General features: G+C 44.7%; 1 protein-coding gene across 3 annotated transcripts in view; it reads left to right on the plus strand.

Annotated features, from left to right (window-relative positions):
* Positions 1–23,916, plus strand: part of PPM1H (protein phosphatase, Mg2+/Mn2+ dependent 1H) — a 305,954-nt gene that overhangs the window by 263,526 nt on the left and 18,512 nt on the right. For 2 of the 3 annotated variants that reach the window (XM_055251348.2, XM_055251349.2), the window contains exon 9: positions 18,338–18,489. In XM_055251348.2, the coding sequence (XP_055107323.1) occupies positions 18,338–18,489 (152 nt within the window). Of the gene's footprint in view, positions 1–13,068; positions 13,899–18,337; positions 18,490–23,916 lie in introns of those variants that run through there. The other variant, XM_055251350.2, reaches the window with a different exon arrangement.

Raw genomic sequence — 23,916 nt, forward strand, 5'->3', positions numbered from 1 at the left:
AATGGGTATGTAGTGCGTCTAAGATTCTCTTGCACAAGATTAAAATTGTTGTACATGTTAAATGTTTCCAGATGGAGTGGCCTCCACCAGAGCCACGAAGGGGTGGCTGGAGTGGGTGGAACTGTTACAAGGGAAGCGGAAGAGCAGCTTGAATTGGCTACTATGGAGGGGAACACAAGGAAAAGAAAATAGGTGCAAGGAACCCCCTGTCCACAATTTTTGGAGCAGGAACCCCCTTTCCCTGGGTGGTAGTGATAAAAGCATTCACATGAGAAGTGGCCTCCGTTGGGAGCCTAGGAAGCTCGATTAACGTATTGAAACCACCTAAGGAAGAATAACTGACCCACTTCCTGTCTCATTCTCCCATCCCGAGCCCACCTTCTTTCTGTGACTCCCTAAGAACATTCCCCTGCTGTGCTCTGTCTCTGCCAGGCATGGATCTTCATTTCACATTTGGGTTCTACATTTCAAACCCAGCTCAGTCTGGTAGTTTTAACAGTTGTGGGGGTCTGGGGGTGGAATGTGTTTGAATTCTAAGAAAAAGGGCTCAAAAATCTTCTTGGAAATCAGCATTGTTCCCATTCATCATTGTGGCTCCTAATTCGATTTGATGAGTTAAATATAAATAAATCAAAAACATGTGGATCAAATTTATGTTAAAAAAAAAAAAAAAAAACTCACAGGGGTTTAAAAATTAGTGAAGGGTTTCTAGCCAAACACATTTTCAGTTTCGCTGAACACAAGGCGCTGGAAAAATCTCGAGTTTGCCAAACCCAAAGAGCAGCCGCCAGGTTTGCTGAGCTTCCCTCAAACCTTCCCCAGTCTAAGGCAGGGATTTGTGGCCAAAAACTGAATTCCAAGAGAGGCCCTCACCACCAGTCGAGCACAGGCCTGTTCTCTGGAGGTGTGGGTTGAGTGTAGGGGATGTTTTGACTCCCCTCTATCCTACAGTACCTGGTTTTTTCTGCCTAACAGCGTAGGGTGCAGCCTCTCCCCCAGCATAAGGAAAACGGTCCCAGCCAGGTCCCCCATCCTCTTGCTTAGTGAAGTTTGCCATTCAACTTTTTTATACTGTCCTAAAAGAGTTCAGTGGAGAAGGAAAGGACTTGTTAACTCAAACGCACTGGAGCCCAGGCTCTCCTCACATTCTTCTTTCTCAGCAATTCTCCCACTCCCAGTCCAGCACACATCTCATGTTCTGTAACTCAGACAGCCCAGCACAGGCCAGCAGCCCAAACCTCCAGATGTTCTCTGTGCCACACCCCTTCTTGGCCAGTGACAGGCCCTCCGTAGAGCTAGGATTCTTCTTAATTTCACCCTTCTTTCTAGCCCCCACACAAAGACTGTGCTGTTGCCTTTAGCCCCATTTTGGGCTCTTGGAGAAACAAGGCCTTCTCTATTTGGGGCCAGTTTGCGGAGCCCGCTCACTCCTCAGCTCAGCAAGCCCCCTTCCCGCCCCTGCTAGACTGAACCACAGGGGCCCAGTTTTATTTCTGCTTCATTTTTCCTTTCCTTGGTTATCAAGATTCCTATCAGCTATTTTTTATAACTCCAGATCACTTATTTAGCTCACTCTTGATTTTCTAAAATCTAGATTTTCTTTTTCTTTTATCTGAAACACCTTCTTTAAAAGAACAAAGACCTTAGACTCTAGTATCTGAATTCCAACCCAACACCAGTGTTACCAGAGCAATCACAGCCTGTCTTTTCTCTTCCTTAAGGTGGGGTAAAAATCCCTATGTTGACAAGTAGTTAGGAAAAGCAAATGAGAACATCAGTGAAATTGCCTGGCACAAGATGTGGTACGTGGTCAGAGATAGTAAATATTAGTCTTCCTTCCCCACCGGCTTCTGGAAGTCTTCACACTTAAAGATTCCTTGCATTCACTTTCAAATGAATACAGAATGGGCCAGGCACAGTGGATCATACCTGTAATCCCAGCATTTTGGGAGGCCAAGGCGAGAGGATCATTTGAACCCAGGAGTTCAAGACCAGCCTGGGCAACATGGAGAAAACCTTGTCTCTACAAAAATAATAATAATAATAATAATAATAATAATAATAATAAATTCTCCCAAATGTAGTATCTATAAATAATAAATTTATAAATAATAAATTAGTGGTACCTGCCTGTAGTCTCAGCTACTGGGGATACTGACGTGGGAGGATCGCTTGAGCCTAGAAGGTCGAGGCTGCAGTGAGTCATGATTGTACCACTGCGCCCCAGCCTGGGTGACAGAGAAAGACCCTGTTTCCCACCACCCCTCCCCATGAAAAAGAGAGAGAATGAAGGCCAGGCACAGTGACTCACGCCTATCATCTCCACGCTTTGGGAGGCTGAAGTGGGAGGATCACCTGAGCCTAGGAGTTCAAGATCAGCTTGGACAATATAATGAAACCCTGTCTCGACAAAAAGTTTAAAAATGATCAGGGCATAGTGGTGCACGCCTGTAATGTCAGCTACTCGGGAGACTGAGGCCAGAGAATCACTCGAGCCCAGGAGTTCAAGGCTGCCTTGAGCTGTGATCACACCACTGCTCTCAAGCCTTGGTGACAGAGTGAGACCTTGTCTCTTAGAATTCCTACGTTTTTTGGGATTCCCCCATTTTCTCCCATGGAAACATGAATAATATTTAACACGTTTACATCTTAACATTTATAGTCTTCTGATTCTGGGTGACTTTTTATGCCCAAGCCAAAATCCCATTTGGAGAAAGAACATATTTTGTTGTATTTTGTGCTTTCTACAGTCTGGCCCATTCATCAGAAACAATATTGGTGCATACTGACATGGGAAAATGGCTGTGCCATCTGAAGTGAAGCAGAACCTGATTGTTCATACAGAGTGTGATGATATGCAGAAAAAAAGCGTATATGCATAGCCGAAAGTCTTGAAGTTTTAAAAAATGGTAACAGTAATTCTATTTGGAAGAGGAAGAAAAATTTGTTTTAAAGAATTCCCTGGACCCCTCAGAAAAACCTGGAGGCCGTATAATATGGTGGTTAAAAAACTTAGACTGGTAGTCAATCTTGACTTCAAGCTCTATCGCCGCCCTTACTGAGTGACCTTGAAAAAGTACTTCCCTGGATCTCAGCTTCCTGTTTGGTGAAAAAGAGGACAATAGAGTTGTTATACTAGGGAAGCCAAGGAAAAAACTAAATGACATACGAAGTACTTAGCACAAAACCTGGCATAATAAATATTGGTTCCTAGCTCCTCTTCCTACTCTATCACAACCACAAAATTTCACTGGTTCTTTCCATAGGTATCATGAGTCCAGTGGTGTTTACTGAGTAGAGCACTGGGGAACGTATCTTCAAGGAATTCAAATTTGTGGCTAGTTAGATGGTTAGCCAAAGAACAATGAGCCATAAAGCATGTGTTTCTTGCTTTCTAAGGGACTAGAGGATTTGGATATAGGAGGGAGAACTATATAATCTAAAGAAGAAGAGATGAGATAGGACAATATTTTTTTAAAAGAAAGGAAGAAATCATCTAGTGTGAAATAAAATTTGCCTTATGGGGTCATTTGAGTTTGAAAGATTAGCTTGAAGGGCTGTTAGCTCTAATAAAGCTAATTACCCCAGAGGTCCTTGAACTGGACCTAAGGCAGTAGATAAGGTCTTCAGTAAGAGGAGTATCTTAGCCGTAACCACGGGAGATGGGGGAGCTGCAGACAGGGCAGTCATTGCAGGACTGAGAGTGTGGCAGTGAGGAGCTGAACTGGGAAAGGGACCGTGGAAACTAAAAGGTAGCATAATGAGGCAGCCTGGATTTAGAGGATGAAGCCAAGTAAAATTTAAAAAACAAGACTTCGCTTTCCAACCTATGTGAAAGGAAGAATGGTGGTACTTGTTGAGGTCTAAAGAGGAAAAAATAGGCCTTTTTTGCTGTAAGTTTTCTGAACCAATTAAAAAGATGGACACTGGAGTCTGGGGTCAAAATAACTTTATAACTAATAACTAGTATAAAGTTAGATTGGTTTGGTTAAAATGGTTTGGATTTGAGACCAAAATGGGAGTTCTCATTCCTGTCCTCTAGCCCCCAAATCAAACCCGTGGAACAGCTGTGGGCTCTCATCTCCCAATCCCAGAGCAGCGGGAGGGTCTTCCTAGTATTTACCGGCTGGAGGACAGGAGCGGAGGGAACAAGCACCACTTACAGACAAATAGGGACCACAGAAATAACTCCAGGGAGGTCATTGTCCCATGTCTCATCTTTCCAGTCTTATTGGGATAGAGGGCATGCAAGAGTTATATCCCAACACAATTCCTCTGTGCCTTTTTTGATTACAAAACAAACCTCCTCCAAAACTTAGAGGCTTTGCAGACCAATTTCTGATTCTCTTTCATAGTTCTGTTGGTTGACTAGGCTCAGTTGGGTGGCTCTCCCTTAGGACCTTTCACATGGCCAAAGTCGGATGTGAGTTGGGGCTGGGGTTGTCTGAAGACCTGTCTGGGCTGGAAGTCCAAGATGGCTTTCTCACATGTTAATGTTGGCTGTCAACTGGGAGTTTAGCTGAGGCAGCAATACATGGCCTCTCCAGGTGGTTTTGACTTCCCAGAGCATGGCAGCTGGATTCTGAGAGGAAATATTCTAAGAGTGGGTGGTTCAAGGATCCCAGATAGGCATGGTGGCATGTAGCTATAGTCCCAGGTACTCGGAGGCTGAGGTGGGAAGATTGCCTGAGCGCAGGAGCTCAAGGCCAGCCTGAGCAACATAGTGATAGCCCATCTTGAAAGAAAGAGAGAGAAAGCAAGAGAGAGAGAGGAAGGAAGTAAAGGAAGGAAGGGAGGGGAAGGAAAGGGGAAAGAGGAAAGAGGGAACGAGAAAGAGAGAGAGAGAGAAGGGGAGAGAGAGAGGGAGAAAGGGAGAAATGAATATAGTCTCAGGCAGAATGAGCAAGGCTTCTTAAAACCTAGCCTAAGAAGTCCCAGAACATCATCACTGCCACATTCTGTTGGTCAAGGAAATCTCTAAGGCCAGTCCATGTTTGAAGATAGGGGAATTGGATCCACCTCTTGATGTAAAGAATAACATGCTTGTACAGGGAGGGAAGGAATTGATGGCAGTCATCCTGGAGACAGACACTCTATCACAGCCTTCCTGTAGAATTGCCCTCCCTGCTGTGCAGTCTTGAGGGTGAAACTAATAATCATCTGTCTTTCCAGGACTAAGTAATATAAGTTGATGAGTTAGCTGTTTAGCTAATTAAGAAAGGAAATCTAGTTTGCAGTGTAAAGGCAGATTTACAAAGAAGCTAATTAAACTTGAGTATTGGGGACCTTCGCCCTGATCAGCCCCTGTGAGTTCTGATTGTTGCCAGAAAATGTAGACAGGCTGTTTCCGATGAAGAGGAGAAGCCAGGTTGCAATCAGGAAACATTTATGTAAACATTTCTCAAAGGAAAGGGACCTCAGCTTCCAGGATTCCAGTAATCTGTTGTAATTTTTTTCTCATTAATAAACATTCACATTAGTACCTAAATTTGTATTCATAATTACTTTTGTATTCTTAAAGAGAACCCCGAAAATTACATAAACCTCAGACCTCACAAAACATGTATCCCCCTGCAAAAAGGGAAAATGAGGAGTTCTAAGGATACTTTGTTAGGCTAAAGCGTTGATATTAGACAGCTTTCTTGATCCACTCTCCAGTCTTGCATATCTGTAATATCTCATACTTCTGTGTTCTCAATTAGCATGGCACACCCTTGGCGATTTGCCCCCCACCACCACCGCCACCACTTTGAATATATTTGGGGATGAAATCACATTAAAATATACAAGCGGCCAGGCATGGTGGCTCACACCTGTAATCCCAGCACTTCGGGAGGCTGAGGCGGGCAGATCATGAGGTCAAGAGATCGAGACCATCCTGGCCAACATGGTGAAACCCTGTCTTTACTAAAAATACAAAAATTAGCTGGGCATGGTGGCACATGCCTGTAGTCCCAGCTACTTGGGAGGCTGAGGCAGGAGAATCACTTGAACTCAGGAGGCAGAGGTTGCAGTGAGCCGAGATCTCGCCACTGCATTCCAGCCTGGCGACAGAGCGAGACTCCATCTCAAAAAACAAGGAGTATACAGGCTGGGTGTGGCAGCTGCTGCCTGTAATCACAGGACTTTGGGAGGCTGAGGTGGGCAGATCACCTGAGGCCAGGAGTTCAAGACCAGCCTGGCCAACATGGTGAAACCCTGTCTCTACTAAAAATACAAAAATTAGGCATGGTGATGCATGCCTGTAATCCCAGCTGCGTGAGAGGCTAAGGCATGAGAATCGCTTGAACCCAGGAGGCAGAGGCTGCAGTGAACTGAGATCACGCCATTGCACTACAGCCTGAGCAACAGAGTAAGACTCTGTCTCAAAAAGAAAAAAAAAAGTATGCAGAAGCTACTTTCTTTGATTCTGGTATATTCTCACCTTACATGGGAGAGACTTCATGATGTGGTCTGTCCATCTCCATCTCTAACTCTCAGGTCTGGCTATAAAAATCAGTTGTGTGCATCTATGTGTCATTTACATGGCTTGTTCTCATTTGGCCAATGACTTGAGATTTGCCAACCAGCTATTTGAATAAAACTTGAGATTTACTCTGACACACCCAAAAAACTAACTTAGCAACTCACAATAATTCATGGTCACACAACAGAAACCAACCTGTATGTGTCATTTCCTGTCATTGGAGATTGTTGCCCTCTGATCCCCTCCTGAAAAATAATAATTTCTTTTTCTTTTTTTTTTTTTTTTTTTTTTTTTGAGACGGGGTCTTGCTCTCTCACCCAGGCTGGAGTTCAGTGGCGTGATCTCGGCTCACTGCAAGCTCCGCCTCCTGGGTTCCCGCCATTCTCCTGCCTCAGCCTCTCCGAGTAGCTGGGACTACAGGCGCCTGCCACCACGCCCAGCTAATTTTTTGTATTTTTAGTAGAGACGGGGTTTCACCGTGGTCTTGATCTCCTGACCTCGTGATCCGCCCGCCTCGGCCTCCCAAAGTGCTGGGATTACAAGCGTGAGCCACCGCGCCCGGCTGAAAAATAATAATTTCATCTAGATGTTTCAGTTAAATATGCTATATCTTTTTTATATTTATTGCATTAATGCGTATAAGAATGTTTAGAAGTTGGTGTCAAAAATGCAAATCCTGGGCGTGGTGACTCAATGCCTGTAATTCTAGCACTTTGGGAGACCAAGGCAGGAGGTTGGCTTGAGCTCAGGAGTTTGAGGCCAGCATAGGCAACATAGTGAGACCGTATCTCTAAAAACAACACAAAACTTAGCCAGGCATGGTAGTGTGCACCTGTAGTACCAGCTACTTGGGAGGCTGAGGTGGGAGGATCGATCATTTGAGCCTGGGAGGTGAAGGCTGTGGTGGGAAATTGTGCCAGTGCGCTACAGCCTGGGCAACAGAGCAAGACCCTGTCTTTGAAAAAGAAGAAATGCAAATCCCTGGAATCCACTTCCTGAAAATCTGAATCACTAGATCTAGGATGAGTTCTAAACATTTTTACATTTTGGATAATTCTGAAGCAAGTGATCCAAAGACCACTGTTTGAGAAACAGATAATGTCACAGGATCCTTAGCGTGTTGCTTCACTAGCCAGAAACCACTGTGGCTGGTGGCATCTTTGCCCAAGTTTTGCTCGGGCCCACTGGGCCTGTTCTGCCCACTCAGCCTGGCAGGCTGCACTCAGCTTTTGCTACCGGCCCAGACCCCATGCCTGCCAAGAGCAATCCAGGCACAGAGCAGTGAGGGGTGTGTGAGCGAGTAAGCAAGTACGGGGTTCAGCCACTACGCACATCCAGACATACCACCTGTGGCACCCCAGCACAGGCACCGGCTCCCTGCCATGGCTGAACCAGGCATACCACTGTGGCTTCCACGGTGGCCGCCAGGAAACATGGTGGTGCCTGAAAGCTTGGAGGCACCAGGAACTGTAGAGCCCCAAAGAGGGGTGTCACAGCCCTGGCTCGGGGGAGCTCCTAAGTCTGGGTTCCCCGAAGGGCCATGGCTCTTTCCTCCTCTCTTCTCTCCCCCTCATTGCCTGCAGTGTGGCAAGGGGGAGGTGTGTTTCAGCCCTGTTTGTGTTACAACTCTTTCAGTCCCACCATTCAGTGGGTCCTGAGTTCTTGTCCCACATCTAGGAAGAATGAGATACATGGGCAACTGGAGGGCGAGCAAGGTGAAGAGGTGCTTTATTGAGTGATAGTACAAGGCTCAGGAGACCTGAAGTGGGTAGCTTCTTTCTACAGGCAGGTCATCCTGATGAGTGCAGCCCTCAGTGGAGAGGAGACCCAAAATGGGTAGCTCCTATCTGCAGGCAGGTTGTCCCATTGTCTCTGTGAGTATGGCTGAGTCTGGGGTTTTTACAGGCTTCAGAAGGGAGGAAGTGCACGCTGATTGGTTCGTGGGTGGCCATGAATGGGCCAGAAATGTACCGTAAGTTCTCACTCCAGGCTGTGGACTCCACCTGGAACTGACAGCCTGGCTCCCATGCTTCAAGTCACCCCTGGCTTGAAGGTGCTGCTTTACTGGGGACCTGCCCCTTTCCCACCCAGAACCTATGTGCTTCCTGCTGCCATCAACATGTCATCCATGACACCCTGGCTGTCTGCATCAAGAGGTGCCTGCAGGCCCACCTTGAGCCACCCTCAGCCCTTCCTCTCGGCCTCCCTCCCCTGCTCTGTGGTGACCAAAGTCCAGAGGTGGCTGAGGTGGCAGGGGACTGGCGTGTCACTGCTGCCCCAAGCCCCCACACACCCGGCCGGGTCACGACAGTGACCAGGCTCAACGACAACTTTGCTCCACACTGGAGTAGGCACTGGGAGCTGAGAAAGGCCAGGCAGCAGGAGCAGACACTTCCAAGCCTGCCGGGGCAGGGGGACTTCCAAGGCACCCAAGAGCATAGGGATGCCTGGGTCTGCAGCCATGGTTGGGTGGCTGCACCTGCACCCAGGAGGACAGGGCTCCTGTCCCACCAACTTGGGAGCTCCCACCTGTTCCCAGCTCCCACCAGCTCCATGGAGCACACAACCCTGGCTGTGCCACCCCTGCTACAGCCAGCATCTTTGCAGCAGCTGCTCCAGACAGGCTGCTACTGCCATCAATAAGCTGTTCTTCACTGTGCTGCAGGAACTTGCTTTACAATCCTAAAATGGGTTTGTGATGCATCCATATTGTAGTCCCGGACTGTGTGAAGCAGCACCTTCAAGCCAGGGGTGACTTGAAGCGTGGAAGCCAGGCTGTCAGTTCCAGGTGGAGTCCACGGCCTGGAGTGAGAGCTTATGGTGCTTTTCTGGCCCACTCATGGCCACCCATGAACCAATCAGCGTGCACTTCCTCGCTTCTGATGCCTGTAAAAACCCCAGACTCACAATGCATGTGGCTCATGCCAGGCTGGTGGGTTAAGGACATGATATACCTCATTCTGCACTTGAACAGCCATGTCCTGGGCTTCTTGCTACCAGAACAACTGCAATCAGTGGGACTGACTTTGTCACACAGCAAATATCCCACAGTTTACCCGTGGTGATTGTATCTCCCCTTCTAAGGCAGCATGCATAATAGCTTGCTCGCTTGCTCTTGAGATCTCTGAAAACCTGCTGTGGCGAAGAGTCCTGTGAAGTAGTGACACTGATTCTTTCAGTCCCAATGGCCAGAAATAGCAGTCATTTTATTATTTGTCAGGTGACCATCTTAACCCCTCAACCAGGAATTTTCAAGAATCAAAGGGGGCACTATTAATAATTATGCTGGAAAAACAGGCGCAAACCAAAACTGTTAGAGCAAACAGGGATGTGTGGTCACTCTCTGCCTCACCTGCCTCCTGGGTGGACTTGAGGCAACTCGGTTCATCTGTTCTGCACCCTCATGTTTGCATTCGCAGGCTGGGATTTCTTCTGACGCTTATCTTTGCAGATGGGCATTTTTGTGAAGATAGACTTAAAATAATTATTGAGCTATGTTGAAGCCCATTCATTCACTAATTCATTCAATGGTCCTTTGGATTTAGTGGTGAACAAACCATTGGAAACCCAGAGAATTGTTAAGGTGCCAGGGCTTGTGTGTAAAAAATGTAATGTTTATGCAATAGCAGCTAGGCATTGGTTATACCTTCAGGCTCTCTGCACAATACCTCATATTTTAGCTGGTTTCGAAAGAAACTTTTTGAGCTATCATACCGTATTTACCCTCCAAAGTCAAATGTTTGGTCTGTAGACTCCAAAAAACAAACTCTCAAGAATATCTATGGCATATTTCAAGTATAAATTTATACCTACAGCCAAAACAGCTCCTTTTGCATAGTATGAGCAGCCAACATATTTGTAACACTTCAGTGTCACTGGATTCACTTGTAGCCCAATGTTCTGAAGTCCTGTGGTCAGTCACATCAAGGCCTGATGCTGTGATGAGAGTCAGAGGATCTTGGAGCCATGAGCAGCCCCAGTGGCCACCTAGGCCTAACCTCTCATTTCACAGAGACGGGAGATTTGAGAAGTCCAGCCTCACCCTCCCTACTCCCCAGGGGACATCCAGTACTGTAGCCAAACCAAGAGAGGTAAAGCTGCCCAAACACACCAGCCCTTTCTCACATCCCCAGGCTTTGGCCCCTGCAGCTTCCTCTTCGTGTAGGGCATACGATGTCCAGCTCGTCCATCCAAGGAATTGGTACCCCACTTACCTTCGGTATTCCCAGCAGATGGTCTGTAAGCTTTGAAACTGAATGAATAAAGTGATTTTGCCTAATGCAGAGGTGGGTTTCAAACCCAAGTCTTCTGCCACCAAATTCAGTGTTTGTTTCATGACGTCAAGTAAAGTAGATAGAATACTACAGAGAATTTGGGTGTAGTCTTGGTGGCCTGCTGGAATGCCAATCTTGAAATGATCTACTTGGTTTATAGGGCTGCAGGAAGTGTGCTGGTGTTTTATTTTCTTCTTGTCGTAAGTGTCATATCCAAAGATCGATAGGTTGAGCTGTTGGGTTGGACACATGAAATAGAGGGGATAAGATTTCATCTCTTTATTTCCCACCAACTATTGGCAGCCTTTACCTTGGGAACCACCTTGGCTATTTCTGCCAGGAAACACTATTGAGAGCTCCAGTCACTGCTATTTTAAATGAGACTTTGGGCATTGAATCCCAGTTCCCCTGAGCCCACTCTTAATCCTTTCCTTCTACCGACTAGATGATATTCAGATGTGGTTGCCCTGAGATCAGTGCCATAAAAGAATTAAAATTGGCAGTTCCCTTCCACAGTATTTGATCTTAATTACAGCTTTGTGAGAGAAGTAGAGCAGTTGTTATAATACTTCCTTTTTCTTGTGTTTTTCAGTTTTTAAAAAATGATTTCAGAGATAGGAAAATTGAGCGCTAGGCCAGGTGCAGTGGTGTGTACATGTAATTCCAGCGCTTTGGACGGCCAAGGTGGGCAGATCTCTTGAGCTCAGGAGTTTGAGATCAGCCTGGGAAACATGATGAAACTCGTCTCCACAAAAAGTAAAAAAGTATAGGTAGTGTGCGCCTATAGTCCCAGCTACTTGGGAGGCTGAGATGGGAGGGTTGCTTGAGTGTGGGAGGTTGAGGCTGCAGTGAGCCAGAATTGTGCCACAGCACGCCAGCCTGGGCGACACAGCAAGACCTTGTCTCAAAAAAAAAAAAAAAAGTGGTTCTTCTCAAGTCACAAAGCTTGTTAGAAGCAGAGACCTGAAGCAAGGCTTCTGATAACAAGGGCAAGCCTCTTTCTCTTCCACAAAGCCAGTCCTGAGCTGCAGGAGCTCATTGTCCTACATTGAGTACTTAAAAGGGAAAAACCAGTTTGGAGAATCTGCTGAACTGATCAAGACATAAAAGCTGTGAGGGCATCCTAGAGAAGCGGCGGAGATTTGGCAAATGGAAGAATTGATGGATTCTTTTTAAAAGTAGCTTTAAGAAGCCAGAGTCAGCTTATAGTGGTATGAGCCCTCCTAACATGCCACCGAAATATCATCAGTAATAAGGCAAAGATGGGAGCAAGTATTACACAAACGCTGAAACAGCAGCCTGCAGCCGAGCACTAAGCAGAGGTGCTGTATTAAAGAGTTACTTGTCACAGGCTCCTGTGTAAAATAAGTGCCCAATGTTGACATTAAGGACATCTCTAAGTGCTCTGAAGCTGAGGGCTGTGTGAGAGCAGTCAGCACTTGGCTCATTCAGAGCACATTAGTCAAGGTTCTTGTTTGCCCCCAGACTTATTCCTGCTCCTCCACACTGAATGTTTATCGGCAGCTCCACTGAAAACAAAGGAAGAAAAGGAAAGAGTTTGCCACTTCTGTTATATATCAGCACATTACATTTTTTTGACGATTTGGAAGTGTCTCAGTTAACAAACTAAATCTGTTGGATCACCGTGAAATGAGGGGGTCTTCTGAAAGTACCTTGTAAGTTTAATTTGTTTCTTTCTCTCTCCTTCCCCTGTTTATGCTTTGCCTCAGCAAGTATGTCCTGAAGACCTACTGTGGTTTACACTATAGAAGATGCTGCTAGACCCACAGAGAAAATACAAATTGGGATTTCTGGGCCTTCAGAAGTTGAATTTTGGTTTTTTGTTTTTTGTTTTTGAGACGGAGTCTCGCTCTGTCACCCAGACTGGAGTGCAGTGGCGCAATCTCGGCTCACTGCAAGCTCCGCCTCCCGGGTTCACGCCATTCTCCTGCCTCAGCCTCTCCGAGTAGCTGGGACTACAGGCGCCCGCCACCACGCCTGGCTAATTTTTTTGTATTTTTAGTAGAGACGGGGTTTCACCGTGGTCTTGATCTCCTGACCTCGTGATCCGCCCGCCTCGGCCTCTCAAAATGCTGGGATTACAAGCGTGAGCCACCGTGCCCAGCCTCAGAAGTTGAATTTTGGTGGGACAATAAGATGACTAACCCCCTGGGTGTTCATTGTAAGCTGGACAGGGGGTAAATACCCAATAAGGAAATGCTTTCTTCGGTTGTGAATTGAGTGCTAGGCACAGTGCTCTGTTCTGGGCACAAAAACAGATAGGATAAGAGGGACCTTACCCCTAAAGGAGTTTATCGTCTGTTACAGATTTTCAAGGTGAGATTACCCCCATCACTTGCATCAGAATTCCCTGGGGTCCTTGTTGAAGTATGCAGCTCAGATCTGTACAATCAGGCTCTTAAAGGTAGGATCTTTGAATCTTAACTTGGTTAAGGTAGCAGTCCAAGCGATTCTAAACACATTTAGGTTTGAGAATATCTAATCTTTTAGAAGAGACAGAAAAGTGGGCCCTGAAAGGCTGATAACAAAGATGCCAGCGGTGTTTCAGGGCCAGCGTGCTGTTTGTCAGTTGCCTGTCTCCTTTGTTGTGATCAGATCATAAGGAAAGCTTCAGAAGCCTCATGAGGGGCTGGAACACATTCACTTTTTGTTCTTCACCTGGTTGCCCTCGCAAAAGCAATAGTATTCTGCCATATTTCAGGTTCAGATTCTGCTGAGACAGGATCAGCCTTGAGAGTCTTCCAGGGTAGATCAGATGCTATGTGTCACTCTCTGTACCTAAAGGACAAGGCACAGAGCTTCATCTCTGTGGGACAATCAGTTTCAGTGATTATTCATTCAGTGAACCAGGTGTTAAGTTGGGCATTGAAGATACAAAGAGGAATAAAACAGTCCCAACCCTCATGGTGTTTACAGTCTAGTGTCAGGACAGGGCCATAAATCGATGATTACAGTTTCACACAAAACTGATAGACAAAGGTTTACCCACAGTGAAGCATATAGGTAAATGGTATATTAGTGGGTGTGAAAGGATTGTGCCTGCAGAGGACCAGGGAAAAAGATGACTTCTTTTTGGTCCTCCTTAGGATTGCTTTGGCAGGAGGGAGTGGCACCTGCCTTTCTCAGCACCCCCTTCCTCACCACCAGTCTAACACTGAGTAACAGGATTCCAAAGGAAGGTTGGGGAGGTGCAAGAAGGGACCCATGGGAAGTTGACTCACTCAGATGGTACCTTTCCAGAAAGGCCCACCGTGACCTCATCTTCTAAAATGACTCTATTGTTCTCCTTACCATGCTGGATTTTTCTTCAGAGCATCTGTCATCTTCTGACATTGTAATTTATTTGGATGTCTATCTCGTCTACTAGTTTAGAAGTTGTGAGAGGCTTTGTCAGTTTTGTCCGCTGTGTCGTGCCTGGAAAACGAGTTGGCACACAGCAAGTATGCAATAAAAGTGTACTGAAGGCAGCAGAAAGGCAGGTCCACACAGGTCCCATTTTTCAGCTGCTCAGATTATATTGTTCTGAAAATCTGCAAGAATCTCAAGGATTCGTGTGGCTTTTCTCTCCCTTTCTTGGCAGATGGGAACCCGGGAAGGAGCCATTAGAAGGTCTGACCATGTTCCCCAGTCCCACTTCAAAGGCGTTTCTGTAGCACACCTGTCCCCTCCAGGGCTGCAAAGACTCTTCCAGATGTCTGAGTCCTGGGGAGCTTCAGAGCCCATTAGTTTGATGTGAGGCTTCCAGGAACATTAAGAAGCTATTTAAGGAATTGAACAGGGGAGCTTTGAGGATGTGAGTATGGTCCGATTGAGTAAGGCCAACAACAGCTTCAGGGAGGGAAGGTCAGGACTCCGGAGCCCAGTGGAATCCTTTGAAGCCTTTGCTGCTGGGGAGGATGAGCACACAGTGGGATGACTTGCACGGCAGTCCAATTCTTCTGAAAACATTTTTGCAAAATGTTCTGCATCACAGGTTAATGTATAAGACACAAGTTGTAAGTGGAAATTTAGCAAAGATTTTTGGAAATTGGCTAAAGGGCAGGAAACAGAGGGTGTTTGTAAAAACCTCAAAAGATGTTAATTGGGGAGTGCTTCATAGACCAGGGTTGTGATCAGCTTTTTATTATTTCCATGCAAATTACATGAAGAATGGTCTTGAGAAGGATTTTCATGTTGGCTAATTAAACTACATTAGGGAGCCGAGCATAGAAATGGGAACAGTAGAATTAGGGAAAGATTACATTTATTGATGGAATTGAAGAGTAGCATTTTATAATGTGTGTATGTATCAACCCACACCCATTCTGTTGGCCAGATTTCCATTTGAGTGTGGACAAGACAACTTCAGCTTGAATAACACAACCTGTCACATTTCTTGGGTCAGCAGGAAGCACTTTAAAGAGGGTTTGGCACCCTACTCATAAGGCAGACTCTGAAATTAAATGGATGTTATCTACAGACCTGAACCCTCTCTTTTAGAAGAAGCAGCAAGGCAAATGGAATCTCCTGTTTAACTACAAGCATAAGATTCGGAGATCCACATCTCACCACCTCTTAGGACTCAACATTGTCTATCATAAGGAGTTCAGATTATCCCAAAAATTTATTGTAGGTATAACCCAATAAGAAGCTAGGAATCGGCCAGGCGCGGTGGCTCATGCCTGTAATCCCAGTAATTTGGGAGGCCGAGGCGGGTGGATCACCTGAGGTCGGGAGTTCAAGACCAGCCTGACCAGCATGGAGAAACCCCGTCTCTACTAAAAATACAAAATTAGCCGGGCATGGTGGCACATGCCTGTAATCCCAGCTACTAGGGAGGCTAAAGCAGGAGAATCGCTTGAACCTGGGAGGCAGAGGTTGCAGTGAGCCAAGATCGTGCCATTGCACTCCAGCCTGGGCAACAAGAGCAAAACTCCATCTCAAAAAAAAAAAAAAAAAAAAAAAAAGCTAGGAATCAATCCCCTAAACACTATTTTTTTTTTTAAAGACTGGGTCTCACTGTCACCCAGGCTGGAGTGTAATGGCACAGTCATGGCTCAACACAGCCTCAAACTTCTGGGTTCAAGCAATTCTCCTGCCTCAGCCTCCCAAGTAGCTGGGACCACAGGCACACACCACCATGCCCAGGGTCTCACTGTTTTCTTTAATTTTTGTAGAGATAGAGTCTCACTATGTTGCCCAGGCTGGTCACGAACTCCTGGCCTCAAGTGATCCCCCTGCCTTGGCCTCCTATTAGCAGTGTCTCTCAAGAAAAGTTATTGTATACTGAAATAAAAAACACAGTGAACCAGTACTTGAAGCTAGGAGCCCAGGAGTGACATTTACAGTCTGTCAATAGCCCACTCTAAGGAACAGTCTCCACAGTCATCATAAAGTCCACTGAGCCGTTGATTCCCTTGTGTGTAAATCTGGCCCAGTAGGAATCCTCTCTGTGAACCTGCAGCATTGGCATCACTTGGGAGGAAGTTGAACCACAGCTCTCAAGCCCACCCAGAACTGAATTGTAATCTGGACTTTAGCAGGATCCCTAGCTGACTTCTGTGCACATTAATAGAGAAGCTCTGCTCTAACAGACCGAAGAACCATAGAAAATAAAGCATAGGAGGGTTGCTTGTTTCTGATAGAGTGAAAATTGGACCACATTCGTCGGTGACCTGAGGACAGAATTCTGACATTTGGGACTTTCTGGTCTGCTGGAAACTGAAGCTTTCCTGTTTTCTTTAATTTGGCTTAAAAGGCTGAGTGCCTTCTCTGGAACATAAGTTTAGCCTTAAGTGAGCATGCCTTTTGGAAAGAAGATGTTAAACGCCAGTGCAGTATACTCCTGAGTGTTCCTCCCTTGAGTGCAGCTCATGTGCTGGGCCATTAGCTAATTGTTACCTTCTTGTTCACAGGCCACAAAGGCCTGGCGCCTGGTGGCTGCTTTTCATTTGAGCTCGTTCAGCCAGGGCCCTGTGGGTAGACATTTTGTTGTGTTCTGCTGCTGGGAGTAGACTGTCAGCCCACAGGACCAGCCCCACGCCAGGGCATCACTAGCCTGGACAAACTTTTCTAAAACATAGGAGGCTTGGCTTTCAAAGACCTAAAAAGATTTAGTCTCTAGGCTGAGGTGATATGATTGTCTCTAGATCTGAGGTAACATAACAATGGCTGTGCCATAGGACACGTGCCCTGACCTATCGCTTTCACTCAGACTTGCGTTTAGAAAATACAGGAATGGGCTGGGCATGGTGGCTCATGCCTGTAACCCCAGCACTTTGGGAGGCTGAGGCGGGCAGATCACTTGAAGCCAGGGGTTCCAGACCAGCTGAGACCCAGCTGGTAAAACCCAGTCTCTACTAAAAATACAAAAATTAGCTGGGTGTAGTGGCATGCACCTGTAATCCCAGCTACTTGGGAGGCTGAGGCAGGAGAATCGCTTGAACCCTGGAGGCGAAGGTTGCGGTGAGCTGAGATCACGCCACTGCACTCCAGCCTGGGCAACACAGTGAGAAACTCCATCTCAATTAAAAAAAAAAGAAAGAAGAAAATAGAGTAATAAGGGAAGCCGAAGGAGATTGATTAAATTGACTTGCTTTTCTTCTCAGTTCATGAGATGGTATAGGCAGGGATTGATTCTGCCAAATTAGGAGGGAAGAGCAGTGAAACCCCAAACCCCTCTCCACACCTCCCTATCCCTCCCCACCCACATTGGAGTAGGATGGACATAGAACTGTGGCCTAGCCCAAGTGAGGCTTGATTTTTATTCTTACTAGTTTGGCCTAGGCTGCCTCATTCTCTTTCAAGAGCTTAGGTGGGTGTTGAAATATGCAAGTCATTTAAGGTACTAGACATGAGGAAAGACTTAAGTCCGTCAAGACAAAGACATACTTTGGAGGTTCAGAGGGAGCATGTATCTTCTGGGAGCCTCAGAAACTGTGAGGCTCCTGAAACATGAAGGTAGTGTCAGAGCCCCATCCTTATGTGAGAGAAGTTGGCTGCTTGGGCCTCAGAGCAGGTAACGCAAGAAAGGTTTCAAGTGAGTGCGTGAAATAGAATGTCTCCTTACTCCTAGACAAATACATGTAGAGCAGCTACTAAGAATCCTGAATTGGTTTTCTCTCCCCCACAGACTGAGACCTCCTCTGCAGCAGAAAAATCAGATATTTAACTTTGCATTTATAGCACTTCGCACAGGGTAGACCCTTAGTAAATGTTTGCTGAATGAATACGCAAAGACAGCAAACAAGCTCACTGCTGATCTTCTAGCTAGCATAAAATCCACTTGTAAATCATCATTCTGACTATACCTCAGGTATTACATTTTCAATTAATTTCTTCTGTGTCAATTACTAAGCCCACCTCTTAGGCTCATTCACAAATGTGTATTAGGCCCCATGTGTCTATAAAGCAAGTCTCCAAGGGAGACTATCCCTGGCCACAAAGCTTTCTGTATAATCAAGTACCCTACAATGCATATCTGCAAACCACTAGGCTGGGCAGGAAAAGGGAAGGGGGATCAGAAGTCAATTTGTTAGGGAGAATAATATGCTTCCAATTTCTTAAGTGGTGGTATTCCTGTGTTTTTTTTTTTCAGGTAAGAATCTATGATCTTTCAAAATATGATCATGGATCAGATGATGTGCTGATCTTGGCCACTGATGGACTCTGGGACGTTTTATCAAATGAAGAAGTAGCAGAAGCAATTACTCAGTTTCTTCCTAACTGTGATCCAGATGATCCTCACAGGTTTGTGCATTTCTACAATTGTAGAGTTGTTCCTCAAGCATTCTTCCATGACATGCCTGAAATAAATAATAATCATGCAATTTTCATGATTCATGACTTAGAGGCTGATATGGATGGTACAGTAACCAAACTGCAGAAGGGATTACCTTTCTTGTAAGAGGTACTTTCCAGCCAGGCGTGGCGGCTCATGCCTATAATCCCAGCATTTTGGGAGGCCAAGGCGGGTGAATCACGAAGTCAGGAGTTCTAGACCATCCTGGCCAACATGGTGAAACCCTGTCTCTACCAGAAATACAAAAATTAGCCGGGCATGGTGGTGGGCACCTGTAATCCCAGTTACTCGGGAGGCTGAGGCAGGAGAATTGCTTGAACCTGGGAGGTAGAGGTTGCAATGAGCTGAGACCACGCCACTGCACTCTAGCCTGGGTGACAGAGCGACCCTCTGTCACAAAACAAAAAAAAGAGGTACTTTCTCTGCCAAATAAAAATCCCCCTTAAGTTGAACGTAGATACAAGTGGTAAAGAATTTGAGTGTTTAGGCATTTCAGCAGCATACCTTTCTCACATTTTTACTTCCTCTAAACTATCCTCTAAAGTAGAAATAATCCCATTTTTGATCCTGTTGATGAGAGTGATGGCAAATGCACCCCAGCACTGATAGTCATCTGTTGGAGAATTGTTTCTTTTGAGAAATATTTGGTAAGAAGAGAAAGATCCAAGTTAAGTATTTCTTACAGTCTAGCAGCAGCATAAATAACCTAAACATCCTTAGAAGACTCTCAGAAATAAACAGAAACTACCTCTCGAGAAAGGCAGCTTTAACTAGAACACAAGTCACCATGAGTAAAAGCCAGCAGGAATAACAAAGACATCAGAAATGGACCTGTAAATACTTCTTTATTGGATTTAGCAGTCAAAAATATAAATATTTTTAGCTGGGCATAGTGACACACGCCTGTAGTCTCAGCTACTTGGGAGGCCAAGGCATGAGAATCGCTTGAACCCGGGAGGCAGAGGTTGCAGTGAGCCAAGATCGCGCCACTGCACTCCAGCCTGGGTGACAGAGCAAGACTCGGTCTCAAAACACAAACAAAAGAAAGCCAACAAAAATATAAATATTTTAACATGCTTCAGAAGTTTTTTTTTTTAGCCAAGCATGGTGACTCGCACCTGTAATCCCAACACTTTGGGAGATACCGCAGGAGGATCACTTGAGCCACAGGAGTTTAAGACAAGCCTGGGAAACATGGTGAAATCTCATCTTTACAAAAATTAGCTGAGCATGGTGGTGCATGCCTGTAGTTCCAACTACTCAGGAGGCTGAGGTGGGATTGCTTGAGCCCAGGAGGCAGTGGTTGCAGTGAGCCGAGATCGATCGCACCACTGTACTCCAGGCTGGAGTGCAGTGGTGCAATCTTGGCTCACTGCAAGCTCCGCCCCCCGGGTTTGCGCCATTCTCCTGCCTCAGCCTCCCGAGTAGCTGGGACTACAGGCGCCCGCCACCATGCCCGGCTAAGTTTTTGTATTTTTAGTAGAGATGGGGTTTCACCGTGTTAGCCAGGATGGTCTCAATCTCCTGACCTCGTGATCTGCACGCCTCGGCCTCCCAAAGTGCTGGGATTACAAGCGTGAGCCACCGTGCCCGGCAAAACAAAAAAATGTAAAGCATTTAAAATATGAGTCTTAAAAGAGACTAAAAAAATGACTAAACAATTTTTAAGAAAATGGAATTCTAGAGATGATAAATTTAAAAATAGGAATTAAAAGTTCACTGAATTAAACAGATTAGAGGTAGTTGAAGAGAACACTGGTGAACTAGAAAATTGATCTAATAAATAATCCAGGAGATGGCTTAGACAAAGAGAAAAGACAATGTGAAATGAGATTAAGAGACTAAAAAGTAAGTGTAAATGTAAAAGTAAATGTAAATGAGATAAGAGACTAAAAAGTAAATGAAAATGTAATACCTGAGGTATAGTCAGAATGATGATTTACAAGTGGATTTTATGCTAGCCAGAAGATCAGCAGTGAGCTTGTTTGCTGTCTTTGCATATTCATTCAGCAAACATTTATTAAGGGTCTACCTTGTGCGAAGTGCTATAAATGCAAAGTTAAATATCTGATTTTTCTGCTTCAGAGGAGGTCTCAGTCTGTGGGGGAGAAAAAACCAATTCAGGATTGGCTAAAAAGATGGCCTAAGGTGCTCTAAAAGAATTCCAAAAGGATAAACTATAGAAGATGGGAAGAAGTTCCAGAATTTTTTGACAATACTCAGCCTAAGATTCAGAAAGCCTGACAGATCTCTGGAAGGAGAAATAAAATAGTGAAACTGAAGAACAGCTGAGTGCTGTGGCTCATCCCTGTAATCCCAGCACTTTGGGAGGTGGAGGCGGGCAGATCACCTAAGGTCAGGAGTTCAAGACCAGCCTAGCCAACATGGCAAAACTCCCATCTCTACTAAAAATACAAAAATTAGCCAGGCATGGTGGTGCATATGTGTAATTCCAGCTACTCAAGAGGCTGAGGCATGAGAATTGCTTGAACCCGGGAGGCAGAAGTTGCAGTGAGTTGAGATCACGCCACTACTCTCCAGCCTGGGTTAAAGAGTGAGACTCTGTCCCAAAAAAAAAAAAAAAAAGAGAAAGAAACTGAAGAACTTTAACCCCTTTGCCTTCCAAAAATATATTAAAAGCAGCCAGGAAAAAAAAAAAAAGACATTCAGACTGACAGCCAACTTTCAAAAGTCAACGGTGCCAATGGTGGGATTATATCTTCAGCTGGCTAAGAAAAAAATAACTGTCAATCTAGAAAGTTTAGATGTAGCAAAACTGTCAATAACAAGGATGAAGTAAACAAATTTTCAGGCAAAACATAAACTGATACATATTACTGCCAACTAACCTCTTCTGAAGAAATGTCTACAGGGTGTGCTCAGGTAAGATGAGGAAATGATCCCACAGGAAATACCTGAGAAGTAAAATGGATTATTAAGCTAAGGTATTAGTAAACATGTGGTCATATTTAAATATACATTGACTATATAAAACAGTAATAAGAATGTCTAATGTGTGGGTTAAAAATGATAGAACTAAAATATTGCATAAAAATAGCATATGAATTTTCAAGGGAGGGGTGTTAGCTCACATACTATGCTTCTTTTGAGAAGTTAATGGTGTTTAACTTTAGGCTTTAAGTAAACAAGTTTAAATAGCTAAGAAAACTGTTAAAATAATAGAAAGGGTAACTTCTAAACTAGTAAAGGAGAGGAAACTCACATGGAATAAAAACCAAACTTCTAAACAACTTACGAATCAAAGGAAAAAATTGTAATGAAAATTAGAAAGTACCTGGGCCTGAATAATAATACATATCAAAACTGTAAAGGCTGAAATTTTATCCTTTTTTTCTAATTTAATAAGCTAAGCATAGATGAAGACTCCATTCACCTCTGACCTGCCAGAAATGACTATTATTCCTCTATGCCATGAGCTAACTTTATCCAAAGTGTCCCCTGTGTCACAGGGAACCTCTGACCACAAGATCCTGCTTTCTGAAAATAGAGAAGAAAAGGAAGAGACCCTTAACCACAGAGAAAGGTATTTCTCAGAGTGAGGCCCTAAGGGCTGACTTGTGTTACTTGGCTAGTTCGGTCTATATTCTTTGCATAAATGTACACAAAATAAGTTTTGTTTTTGAGATGGAGTTTTGCTCTTGTTGCCCAGGCTGGAGTGCAATGGCGTGAATCTCGGCTCACCACAACCTCTGCCTCTCAGGTTCAAGCAATTCTCCTGCCTCAGCCTCCCTAGTAGCTGGGATTACAGGCATGTGCCACCACGCCCGACTAATTTTGTATTTTTAGTAGAGATGGGGTTTCTCCATGTTGGTCAGGCTGGTCTTGAACTCCCGACCTCAGGTGATCCACCCACCTCGGCCTCCCAAAGTACTGGGATTACAGGCATGAGCCACTGCTCCCGGCAAGAATTCTTACAACTTAAAGGCTCTAAGGAGCCAAAGGAGTGAAGCTGCCTACCTAAATTGAGCCATAGAATCAGTACAATTATAACCAAAATACCAATGGTGTTTTTATGGAGCCCAGCAGTTCCACTCTTAGGTCTGTACCCTGGAGTGGTGGTTCTGAAAAGCACGGTCCTTTGAGCTACATGGCATCAGCAGCACCTGGGAACTTGTTAGAAGTGCAAATTTTGGCTGGCATGGTGGGTCATGCCTGTAATCCTAACACTTTGGGAGGCTGAAGCAGGAGGATCACCTGAACCTGGGAGTTCAAGACCAGCCTGGGCAACATAGTGAGACCCTGTCTCTACTTTTATATATATATGTATATATTTTTTTTATTTTCACTTTTTAAAAATTTTATACATATATATATTTTATAAATTTTTTTTTAAAAGAGAGAATTGCGGATTTTCAGGCCCCACCTGAAATAAAAACTCCAATGGTAGGACCAACCATTTGTGTTTTAACAAACCACGCAGGTGATTGTGATGCTGCTAAAATTCGAGAACCGACTCCCCTGGAAGAACTCTTGCATCGTCGTTCATGCAAGAAGATATTCACAGAATTGTTTTTATTACAGAAACTGGAAGTAACTTGCATGTCCAGTGGTGGGATGGGTAAACAAATATTGGGATACTTTATAGCACCTCCCCCACCCCCAAAATGAGCCAAAGCTGTGATCATTATTAACAGGGAAGAATCTCACAAACATAATGTTGAGTTTAATAAGCCATAGAGAAATAACATACATTAGGATTCTATTTACGTGAAGTGAAAACTACCAATATATTGTTTAGGGATATAGACATTAAAACTAGAACAAAAACCAAGAAAATTGGCCCAAAATTCAAGATAATGGTTACTTTGAGAGGAGAAGAGGCAGGTACCAAGGGGAATATATGCTGAGGCCTATTGGGTTTCTAAGATATTTACTGATAATATTCCGTTCCTTCAAGTAGATGGCAGGTACATTGTTATTTTTAAACTATAAATGGCATATACATCTTTTTATATGTAAAATATGAGAGGCAGGGTAGTCTAGTGGTTAAGAGCCTGTAACCTATAATTACTTCCCAAATTGAATTTTGGCTCTTCCCCTGCTAGATTTAGGACCTTGGGAAAATTTCTTAACTCTTCTGACTCTGATTCTTCATATGTAAAATGGAGATTCCGACAGTATTAACCTCATACATATATATTATTAGGTGAAGTGCCTAATAGATAACAAGCACTAATAGACGCATGTGTTGTTATTGTTATGTCTCATATATTTCACAAGAGAAATTCAGGAAACGTGAAGGTAGACCGTCTGTCTCCACCTCAAATTGTTTGATATAATTTAGCTTGGGTGTGGAGGAATTGATGGCACTATAATTAAATATTCCTTTATTTGAATTTGAATGTGTTTTTCGG

This window comes from Symphalangus syndactylus, chromosome 17 (assembly GCF_028878055.3).
Source record: "Symphalangus syndactylus isolate Jambi chromosome 17, NHGRI_mSymSyn1-v2.1_pri, whole genome shotgun sequence".
Lineage (NCBI taxonomy): Eukaryota > Metazoa > Chordata > Mammalia > Primates > Hylobatidae > Symphalangus > Symphalangus syndactylus.